The 11,802-nt window shown below is 45.4% G+C and overlaps 1 protein-coding gene across 1 annotated transcript in view; it reads right to left on the bottom strand.

Annotated features, from left to right (window-relative positions):
* Positions 1 to 5,556: 5,556 nt before the first annotated feature.
* The window catches only part of LOC117726650 (protein kinase C-binding protein NELL1-like), a 183,911-nt gene continuing 177,665 nt past the window's right edge, over positions 5,557 to 11,802 (bottom strand). The window contains exons 17-20 of the mRNA XM_034526897.1: positions 9,754 to 9,947; positions 7,119 to 7,295; positions 6,585 to 6,809; positions 5,557 to 5,607 (exon numbers count right to left, since the gene is read on the bottom strand). Of these exons, the coding sequence (XP_034382788.1) occupies positions 5,557 to 5,607; positions 6,585 to 6,809; positions 7,119 to 7,295; positions 9,754 to 9,947 (647 nt within the window). The remainder of the gene's footprint in view (positions 5,608 to 6,584; positions 6,810 to 7,118; positions 7,296 to 9,753; positions 9,948 to 11,802) is intronic.

Raw genomic sequence — 11,802 nt, 5'->3', positions numbered from 1 at the left:
CCCTGAAGTTACTTTCTGTTTCGCCTCAGCCGATGCCAAACGGCATCAATCTTGTCTTTGTTGTTCTACGCCAGCAGATCTATCGGGAAGAGTAAGACTTCTCCTTCAAATTAGAGCCAAATGAAAAACTAATTTTCACCTCCGTTCATGCAGACGCTCGCTACACACACACACACGCTACACACACACACAGACACACACACACACACACATACACATACACACACACACACACCCCTGTGCATCTATAACGTAGATGAGAGTCGTTGCTGAGGGAGTCTCGTTCCATCACCTTAGCGACGACCTCAAAGGTTCCACTCCATGAATGGTATAAGCACCTTTGGGTGCAGCCGCTCTCGGACCAGGGGCACCCTGGGGGTGGTGGGGTGTGGGATGGACAAGGAAGCGCAGGGCCACCACTCACTGGGACAGATGGAGTGGAGACTTTTACAGCTGACTGACAGCTGGTTAATTGACTGCCCCCCCCCCCCCCCCCCCCCCCCCCCCCCCCCCCCCCCCCCCCCCCCCCCCCCCCCCCCCCCCCCCCCCCCCCCCCCCAGTGCTGCACCCTAGAGCCCCCCCCCCCCTCCCCAGAGGCATCTCAATTCACCGTGTAAGAGAAAGACGTTCATACTGATCTGTGGCAAGCAGATGTTCAGACAACGCAGTGGGACTGATGTCATAATAGTTCCTGTAAAATATGAAGTGCATATTCTCTCGTGGATTCGTGCTTCCAACCCTTTCATGTGTTGTTTTAAAAGAGAGAAACATTTACGTCTTGCTTGGCATATTGAGCATAATTACAAGCCACAGGTCAGTATTATACATGTCAGTATAGTTTCCAGATATGCATATCTGTCAATCATTTGCGTCTTTAATTACGGTGTAGTCATGGCAATATCTATAATAATGCATTTTGTAGGACACGTTAAAGCTGTTACTCTTTTTCATAACCAGTAAGATTTTCCTCAATCTTCTCACTTAAATTGAGACTATTTCTGTGTCGTTGTTCTTAATGCTCGGGATTGGGTTTATGTGGGAAAATGAAATGAAGTCCTCCAGCTCCTCCAGCTCCTCTAGCTCCTCTAGCTCGCTCCTCTAGCTCCTTCCTCCAGCTCCTCTAGCTCCTCCAGCTCGCTCCTCTAGCTCCTTCCTCCAGCTCCTCTAGCTCGCTCCTTCCTCCAGCTCCTCCAGCTCCTCTAGCTCCTCCAGCTCGCTCCTCTAGCTCCTTCCTCCAGCTCCTCTAGCTCGCTCCTTCCTCCAGCTCCTCTAGCTCCTCTAGCTCCTCCAGCTCGCTCCTCTAGCTCCTCCAGCTCGCTCCTCTAGCTCCTTCCTCCAGCTCCTCTAGCTCCTCCAGCTCGCTCCTCTAGCTCCTTCCTCCAGCTCCTCTAGCTCCTCCAGCTCGCTCCTCTAGCTCCTTCCTCCAGCTCCTCTAGCCCCTCTAGCTCCTCCAGCTTGCTCCTCCAGCTCGCTCCTCTAGCTCCTTCCTCCAGCTCCTTCCTCCAGCTCCTCTAGCTCCTTCCTCCAGCTCCTCTAGCCCCTCTAGCTCCTCCAGCTCGCTCCTCTAGCTCCTCCAGCTTGCTCCTCTAGCTCCTCCAGCTCCTCTAGCCCCTTCCTCCAGCTCCTCTAGCTCCTCCAGCTCCTCCAGCTCCTCTAGCCCCTTCCTCCAGCTCCTCTAGCCCCTCTAGCTCCTCCAGCTCGCTCCTCTAGCTCCTCCAGCTCGCTCCTCTAGCTCCTCCAGCTCCTCTAGCCCCTTCCTCCAGCTCCTCCAGCTCCTCTAGCTCCTCTAGCTCCTCCAGCAGCAGCAGGTTGGTGTTCTGGTCCGGACCGTTTCTCCGTGAAGTTCCTTCTCGATATCCACCGAGCATTCATCCTTTGATTATGAAAAGATCAAATCTCATGTGAAATAAGTTATTGTTCTGGCTAGATGTTTGATACACAAAAAATAAATAAAAAAAGAAGCTGCTGAAGATAAGAATTAAAATATTTTTAGCTAAAAATCTGATGACATTTTGGTGACTAAAATGTTTTGAGTTGTCGTCAACGATGACTAGATTTAAACTATGGAGAATAAAAATAACTAAAATGAGAGCATTTCCATCTAAAGTAGCTGCCAATCAATCAATCAATCAATTAATGATACTCAAATCATAAGTCACACCTCTTCCAAACACTGTCCAAAATCCTAATTTCATGCATTTCAGAAAAAGTTCCTACTAGTTTTGGGAATACCTGCATTTGGGTGTATTTTTCATTAATTGTGGCGCTGTAAGGACATTATATAAAACACGTCCCGCGTTGGGGAGCAGTCACATTTTTATTATTTTTTTGGCCTCTGAAGCGCCGCTGTGCCGGCTCCATTTAAAGCATCAAAAGAGGGCACTAATCCCCCCCCCCCCCCCCCCCCCAACCCCCACCCCCGAGAAACGGCTCGGGGAAATGATGATCATCATCATCATCATCATCGTCATCGTCACACTTTGAATGCAAAGACTCGAATAAAGTAAACAACTAAAATATTTATTAACCGAATAACCTTTTTTTTTTCTTTACAGCAAACTCTTTATCACGACACAAGTCAAATGACACTTAACCCTTTGAGTACAATTAGGTCGGCCACTCTGATCTGGAGAAGAAACGATGAAACAGACCCGGGGGGGGGGGGGGGGGGGGGGGGGGGGGGCTTCCTCGATCAAAAACATGAAGAAGCCCCCCAGGACCCAGAAGATCCAGACATTTAAGGAGTAACACAATGGCTTTTTTTTTTTTTTTTTTTTTTGGAGTAGGAACTAAATCAATAACAACATTGTCATGTTCAACATTAGATTTCTTTTTTCTTTTCTTTTTCTACATGTGTACATAGTTCTATTTTTCAGTTCAGTTCAAATAGAAGTGTGTTTTTTTTTTGGGGGGGGGGGGGGGGGAGAAATACAAAATAAAGATGTGAGTTGAAGTCTGTCCAGGCTTCCTGGTCAACGCTCATTCTGAATCCCCAAAATCCACTTTTTATTGGGAGGGGAAACAACTGATCGGAGATCTGTACATACACACAAAAAGGCCAGTCGAATCCACAATGTCGTCCCAAAACAATGAGAAAAAAAGACAGAAAACTATGACCGATACTAAAAGGGTTAAGGCAAGAATAAAAAAATAAAGAAATAGTAAAAACAATAGAAATGTTGCTTTTCTCTCTCTCTCCCCCTCTCTCTCTCTCTCTCTCCCCCTCTCTCTCTCTCTCCCTCTAAGAAGGTGTGCGAGTGAGAATTATTCACAAAGCCCGACTCTCTTTACAGAATCCCTTTACACATTATTTACAGCGGAACGGAACCTATCGCACAAAAAGAAGTAACACGTTATTCATGAACACAATGATAATTAAAAAACTGTATAATTGTATATCGTCAGGTATGTAAAAACGTTTATTTTTTATTTTTTTAAGTGTCTTAAAGTCGTCGTCGTCCTTAAAACATCGTTTTCTGTGTGACCCCTTTGTACAAATGCCTGCTTTCCATTTACAGACATTGTTTTTCTGTGTGTGTGTGTGTGTGTGTGTGTGTACTTTGTGCACAGTTTACGATTTCAGTTTTACAAGAGCCGTTGTGACGACGGAGGAGATGCTCAAAGTGAGACACACACACAACAACAACAACAACAAAAACAAACCGTCGAGGACACAAAGGAGAAAAAACCCACAACGTTAGTGAAATGAGCGCCGTGGTTTTAAGAGTCCAAACGACGTGAAAGAGTGGAAACAAAATATCCTCAAAAAAAACAAGAAGTAGTGTGAAGGTCAGCGTGGAAGGTCATCAGGGGGAGGAGGTGTTTACTTTGAACTCCAGGCTTTTGGTCTTGGGTCTTAAAACTTTTGTCTGGCAGTCGTAGTTGTGCCGCCCTGCATTATCGTCCCATTATTTGAGAGTTTTGCAAAGAGCTCCAGCAGCAGATTTACTTCATTTCACATATAAAAAAAAGCAGCTTTGATGAAACCAAATGAATGTTTCATTTTCACTCTGAAGGATTATCTCCATCTGTGGGAGCAGGATTTCTCTGAAAAAAGGGGAAATTGAGTCGTGATATCTGCAATATGCTGACAGCGTGCAAAGAAACCAGAGAGGAGGAGGAGGAGGAGAAGAGGAGGTGAAGAGGAGACCTTGAACGTCCAGCTTTGAAACAAAACAGTTATCCTCGAATGATTTGACTGCGTAACAAAAAGTTTACCGAAGAAAACCACCAGGCGTGTCAGATTTCTGCTGTAATCGAGTGACGATGGACTCAAAGCGTTAATTTAATGGCCGCAACACCACGGTCAAAGCCCGCGCTCATGTGTTAGAGACGCACCAACGGGGGGGGGAGGAGGAGGAGGAGGAGGAGGAGGAGGAGGAGGAGGAGGAGGAGGAAGGAGGAAGTGTGCAAAAGCTGTGAATGAATGTGTGACCCGGAGCAGGAAAGACCACCAGACCTCCTGGGGGGGTTACATGCACCCGGGCCTTAATTAGCACACCTTCAGACTACCAAACATGAGGAGAAAACGTGCACGCTTTTCTCTACTCCCACACACACACACACACACACACACACACACACACACACCGGGTCACATCATCCCTCAGAAAGTTACACCTCACTTTACAATTTGTAAATGGCATGGTCGAGTCCAAAAAACTAATGGTGCGTTCAGGCGCTGCTTTGTCAAAAGTTTACGCGCCCTTCGATCGGTTTACATTGTGCAGCCGTAAAAAAAAAAGAAGCATAAATATGTAAATGCGCTGAAATAACTAAAAAGTTAAGATTTGTTTGCTTTTGAGTGATTTCTGTTTTTTTCAGGTCGTACAGAAGTCTATGAGAAAATGATCCTCCTCCTCACATTGATTTATTACATCAGTTTACATTATAAAAATGGGTTTACGGTCTCAATCGATAGTTTCAAGTCTTCTTCAATACAGCATGATGTCCAGTCAGTAAATTATAGTCCATTTTTTTTTTGAAAAAGTAAAATAACCATAAAGCAGGTGGGCGTGTCTACAGTGTGATTGACACGTTGCTACCCACGACGTTGCCAAGTCTGGGAGTTGGTCAATTTCACAATAATGAATGTTTATGATGACGACTTTTCTAGGTTGCAACACAGACAGCTGGAGCGCCTCAACATCTGTCCAGCTGGTACTCCTCTTTTTTAGCTCCGCCTCTCTTGTTTCGGGTGGGGGGGGGGGTTCGGGAAGTAATGCTAACAGTTTTCCTCAAGACATTCAGTGACATGGGAACAACACAAAGACACATACACGACAAAGTGACTGTGTCACACACACACACACACACACACACACTCACTCACTCACTCACTCACTCTCTCACACACACACACACTCGCATTTTGTGTTACGGCATCAAAGCACAGCCTCAACCACCCCACCTCCGTCCAGTGCATGTTTGTATTTTTCGGTGCACACACTGGCATGCACATGTGTGTGCGTGAGTCTGTTTTATGAAATCCGAAGGGGGGAGTCGTCAGATGGAAGGAGGGGGGAGGCGGCGGAGGGGGGAGGGGGCGTGGCATCCTCAGTTGTTCTGCAGGCACTCGAGATCCACCGAGCAGCAAACGTTCCCATTCTGAGAGGAGGAGAGAGCAGACGGAGAGTTTTAAATATACGTTATATATATATATATATATATATATATATATATATATATATATATATATATATATATGTTGCTTGTAGTCACAGTGACGCACTCTCAATTGGAACCACTTGTAAAAAATAAGGCCGTCATCTTTAAAACTTAAAAATCTGCACGGCGTGATACAACGAAAAGGACACGGATTGATTTTGGGTTATTTTGCTTCCATAACATATCTTCTAGTGGAAGGAAAACATCCACATTACATTAAAACAATCATTCTCTTCATGTAAGCAATTAACTGTGGAAGATTCGTGATTGTGTCCATCTGTAGAAGTTTTTAATACATATCTTTAACGACATTTTTCTCAAGATGACTTACTGAAGGGTGTTTTCTTCATTTGTGAAATCGTAGCCCGGTTTATAGAACATTTGACATGAAAAGCTTTCGCACAAAATGTTATCGTCATATCTAGTATATGAAAGTATTTTCTGCGGAGAGATATCCAACATTCCCCTCCGTTCCAGAAATGTATTCAATAAGATAATGCCTCATTTGCATATGTGTAACCATCACATTTCTGAAAACCGGTAATACGAAAAAGATAATTATCTTAATGTACGTAATCAGGTTGAGGCAAACGGTGTCTTCACCAACCAGCTGCTGCTGCGGCTGCCTATATGACCCCGAAAAGATTGTTTTGTGCAAAAAATTCAAATCAGATAACCCGCTCCATGTATCCGATTAGCTATTTAAATTATTGTAGCTTAAAAATAAAGAAGAAAAAGAACAACAGATCAATTTTTTGGGGGTATTTTCTTTCGTATTTATCTCGTGAAGACAGAGAAGCAGGCGTAACCTCAGAGAGACGCTCTGAAACGCGGTCTCTCATCAAACATGGCCGCCGCACGGTACACGCCAAAAAAACCTTCTCTGTGGTGGTCGTCTGCTGCCGCTTTTTACCTACCTTACACTCGCAGGTGGTACAGGGCGAGTTGGACATGCGCCACGTGTCTCCGCTGAGGCGGACGGCGCCCGCGGGGTCCTGACACGTCTGCCGGATGTCGTACGACAGGTTGTCGGCCAGGCAGGGGTCCGCGACGCAGCGCGGGCAACACTCGCCCTCCGCCACCGCCGTGTACTCGCACGTCAACGCGGGGCAAACCAGAGGCCAGCAGTCCACCTCCCCCTCCTGAGTGAGGTGGGAAGAAGAAGAAAAAAAAGAGAAAGGTGAGAGGAGCGTTACTGTGTGTGTGTGTGTGTGTGTGTGTGAGCGCGCGAATCGGCTGATCTGGCAACAGTCACAGCTCACATGCTGATTAGTTGCCACATCTCTAATTAGAGAGGTGATAATTATCCGAGCCTTCTGCACACACAGCTGAGCAGCCGGATTAAACAAGGCCGAGCTCGGAGCTCCATGTTGATGAGGAGATTCTGGCTTTTCTTTTTTCGACAATGTGTGTGCGCGCGCGCGTGTGTGTGTGTGTGTGTGTGTGCGGACCATGCAGCGGCACTGCTGGCAGCCGTACGGCCAGGACGCCCCGCTGCGGTAGAGCGTGCGTCCGCTCTGGTCCAGACACTGGCTGCTGGGCCTGTTGTCGCAGCCGGGGCAGCAGAGCAGGTCCTCGTCCGGGTCTGCGCAGTCGCAGGGTCTCCTCCTGCAGTACGTCTGCCCGTCCTGCACAAACAAAGAGCACCGGGGTCAACAGGGAAAACCTTTTTTCTTTTTTTTTTTACTATGAAGGTGGCTTGCGATCGCAAACATATATTGAACCCCTGTATTATGATTCAAAAGACTTCAGCACGGGATCAAGATGCACATCTGACGCCGTTACAGAGAGCCACTTTCATTCAGGCAGATCATTCAAGGCCGGCATACCTTCGGAGGATTTAAAATGCAACTCTCAAATCTCAATTTTTCTACCAGCAATTTTTTTAAGAGCTGTGCATAAAGCGAAGGATTCAATCTGCCGGGCCTTGAAGCCGCCGCGTGTCCCCGACTCTCCCGTCTCCACCCGGGGGAAACTTTTTACGGTCCATTTTACTCGCCGCAAGCCAGCTCCTTTGTCTGGCACGGGGACGACATTGCAATGGAGATGTAAAAAAAATAAATAAAAATGTTTTGCACGGAATGGCCAGTTAGAAAATGCACGGGCATAAAAAATCGTTGCGCAATACGGGAGGCCAATGTTTTTATCGATGCGTATTGCACCGCTACGCTAACAGCCGAGTCCCAGGGCGCCAATACCGGAGGTCTTAACAGTTACGGCCCCTTGGCTTGCCCGGGGGAAAGCACTGCCAACAGCACACAGCGCAACCGTTCATCGTTTTAATGCCAGCAATAACACGCGGAGTGAATATTAACGAAACATCATTACGTCGTTTCGTTTAAAAAAAAATTTTTTTACGTCAACTTTGACGACGACAACTTTCATGATGAATTTGACGACTTTGATGAAGTCCTTCGGTGTGATATTTTTATTTTTTTCTTTCTTCTCCTCGAAGGTAATTTAACTCGAGAGCGTTTTTTATTTTTAAATTACTCATGTGGAACTCTGAAATCTATAAATTTCTCCCTTTTTTAAATTATTTTCCTTCAAATAAAACGTCGAGTAGAGAAGATAAGTTTCCACCTTTTGATGTCAAATCTTCGGGAGTTTTTTTTTTTTACAACCCTTTCATGCTCGGCCTATACTGTCGTCATCCTCTATCGTTTACTTTTAGTTTCTCCAACGCCGGTTCCCCCCGGAGCCATCTAAGCGTCTCGCGGAGTGGAAATAATAAAAAAAATAAGTGGACGGGCAACATGACATTAAATCACCAGATGCAGAATGAGACGTTGTCAAAACTCCCGACACACACACACACACACACACACACACACACACACACACACACACACACACAGGAGTGTCACAGGATTTGCTTCAGTCCAGAGTTTTATGAGCCGATGAAGCATCATTGGATCAACCGCCCTGCGCGCGGCTGTCATCGCATTAAAAAAAAATAAAAAAAACCTCCCCCCGCGCGCTGTGTATTAATCTAACTCACTGAGCCGGAACTCCCCAGAGACTAAAAACCTGATCGATATCTCGCCGCCTCACTCAGACCTCCAGGTTCAGCTTTGACCTCCCCGTGCGTGTGCACAGCGTTCCTCGTGACGGGTTCCCTCACTCATCAGTCTCACCCCTGAGTGGAGTGTCGGCTCGGAGCCGTTGGCTCGTCAATAAAACAGCATTTGGCTTTTGGAGGTGGAGAAAACTATTCATTTACTAAAAATTAAAGTAAAAAGAAGAAAGACGCCAGGAAAAAAAAAAAAAAGAGTACTCTGTATTTCCTACCAGCCTATCCCCCTGTTTGCTTCATAACCCTCTTTGAGAATATGTATTCTCTTCAATGTTAATTCATCCAACTCTTCTTCCCGTCTCAAGTCTTTGTCTTTCTTCTCTTTGACGGCGACGTCCCGTCCATCAATGCACCGTATAGTCGTTGTCGTGCTCAACACCTGCTGATGACCGTCTCCATTCCTGACAGGTGAAACTATAAAGCGAGACCATTTTTTTTTCTTCGAGGGGCAAAAATAAATAATTAGGGACCTTCAAAAGGAATCTGGTGAATATCGACGCATGTCGTGCCAAGTTGCTTGACCTTGGTATTCATGTGGAAGTCGAAAAGAGAAATTACAGTTGGTTGACGTCTTTTTCTGTTTGGAGATTTAAAAAAAAGTTTTTTTTAATAATCTTTTGGACGATTGCCAAGTAATTCTCCACCAAAATCCCCTTTGAAAGCAGCTAAAAGTTTGTCCTTTTGCAGACAATAGGAAGATTTCTTAAATAAGCAGCTCAGTTAAAAGGAAGATGCAGTTTTAAATTATAGCTGCGAGGCAAACCCCCCCTCCTCTTTAGTACTCATATCTGTTTTTAACATGTAAAAAGATCTGCGATACACTCGGTGTCGAAGAGAACCGCGCGTTCTGCAGAGTAATTTGTCCGGGGAATGAAAATGAAGGCCGTTCCTAAACCTCTCTCACTGGAGGCGAAAGCCAGTTGTTGGTGCGTGTTAGTGGACTTTAACAAAAAAGAAAAAGTTTACTTGTTTACTTTTACTTCACAAATGTGCGCGTTCATCTCCGGTACCTTGCAGGAGCAGATCGCGCAGCGGTCGAAGCCGGGTTTCCAGTCCTCTCCGTTGCGCCTGACTTCCTCTTCCTGTGGGCAGTCGCCGCCGCAGCCCGGCCCGGCCGTGCACACGCAGTCGTAGCCTCCCGGGAGGTTCACGCACACGCTGTCGTTCCAGCAGGTGTGCGTCTGCACGCCGCACTCGTCGACGTCTGGAAGGCAACAAACAAGAAAGCTTACGTGTCATTTGTTGGACAAATGGGGGAAATCGTGTGTTTTATACACATTTTGACCAATGGACTTTTAACCAAATTTCCATGACCAAACATTTTTGTGAAATCTCGGTGTTTTACATGAAAAAGTGAGAAAATGTAGCGCGTAAATTTGCGTATGCCTGCTTATATTTTGAGCGTCTTTCTTTTAAAAAAGCATATTAATTATTTCACATATGGTATATAACAAATTTCCATGACTTTTCCAAAAACCTTTGGGATTTTTCAATGACTTTTCCAAGGTTTTCCATGCAAGTGAGCCATTTTTCTGGGGGGGGAAAACTACGAGAAGCGGAAATACAAAAAAAAAAAAAAAAAATTAAAAAAAAAACAAACCAGCTGCTCTGCGTTTTAGCATCGTATTCAAACAATATCTGGGCCGAGTGCGACATGGATACACGACCCCGTCTCTCCCGGCTCATTCGCACACGTTTTGCTTGCCAAAAATACAGTTTTGGATGAATCGTAATCCTTTCAAATGCTTTTTTTTTTTTTGGATGACATTTGGAGCCGAACGTGTTGAGCAAAGCACATTTATCCCGGTAACAAGATGCAACCTTTACCAACTCTGTGGAGATTTACTCTGAAGGCATTGTGCATGTTATCATGGAGCCCGGCAGGTATCAGGTGTGCATAAAGGAATATCTCAGCCCTCAAGAGAATTGGTTGTTTTTTTTAGTGGTATTAGTGATATTAAAAGTAGTTTTTTTTAGGACCCAGAGGGCTTTAGTACAGTTTCTTTACTCAATCAGTTCCCACAAATGAATAGTGTCGCATTCCTTCTCCGTAAATATATAGTACACACACACACATGCAGTGCAAAGTAAACCTTTTGGATACGTGCATGTGCTGCATGTTTGAGGTTTTGGCTATGAATCAAAGGGTCCACCCCTGAGGCGCTGAAAGATGTTCTATTCGCAGAAGAGATGCCACGCTGTGCTGGTTTAAAAACAAGGGAGTCTTCCTCAAAGTCAGTAAACCAGCTGTTTGTTGTCCAAACTACGAACTACATGAATAAAAATACAAGAGCGAGTTATGTTCAAAAGACCCCGGGGTAACGTTCTAGGTTCAGTTTACAAACACACATGGCCGCCACTAAACGAAAGGGGAACGTCCCACATTTTGCAGTCGCGGTCGGCCATCTTTGTCAATTTAGGCCGACTTGCGCCGAACGGAGCCCACGGCCGTTCGTGGCCACCTGGTGGCGCCATCGAGGCAAAATCTCAAATCACTGTATTCTGCTAGCGGAGGCCAATCGGTGGACGTCTCACTGAGCATTCCCAATGCGTCTGCCTTTAAAAGCACGGGAGCTCCTCTTCACTCACATTAATCCAATATTAATTGTTTTTATTACCATTTCAATGTTTTTGGGGAGATTTATGATATTTGTAGCGTGGCCTTATGGAAATAAACAGAGTTCTAATAGTAAACATGGCCTAAACATGGAGTTGAGTAGTAGTCGCATCCTTATCCACTCGTCTTAGTCGTAGTGGTGATACTGTTTTTTAAATAGATATATATATAATACTCAGTGCCGTAACAGAAACACATGAGGCCCCCCTGCAGAATAACCCTGAGAGGGCCCCCCCCCCTCCCCCCCATATGTAAGGGATAATGTATTGTCCGGCGGTCATTATCCAAAGATAAACGAACAGGACTCAAGCTTTTCTTTTGAGGGAAATTTATTCAATCAGAAAAAACAGCTCAAACAGAGAACAAATGTATTCCAACAGAAACAAAACATATGCTAGGGCCTATCAAACAGCTCAAACAGAACATGTGTTACAACAACATA

This window comes from Cyclopterus lumpus, chromosome 3, assembly GCF_009769545.1.
Source record: "Cyclopterus lumpus isolate fCycLum1 chromosome 3, fCycLum1.pri, whole genome shotgun sequence".
Taxonomy (NCBI): domain Eukaryota; kingdom Metazoa; phylum Chordata; class Actinopteri; order Perciformes; family Cyclopteridae; genus Cyclopterus; species Cyclopterus lumpus.
Note: the sequence above shows the minus strand (reverse complement) of the source record. Positions and strands in the feature narration are given on the sequence as shown.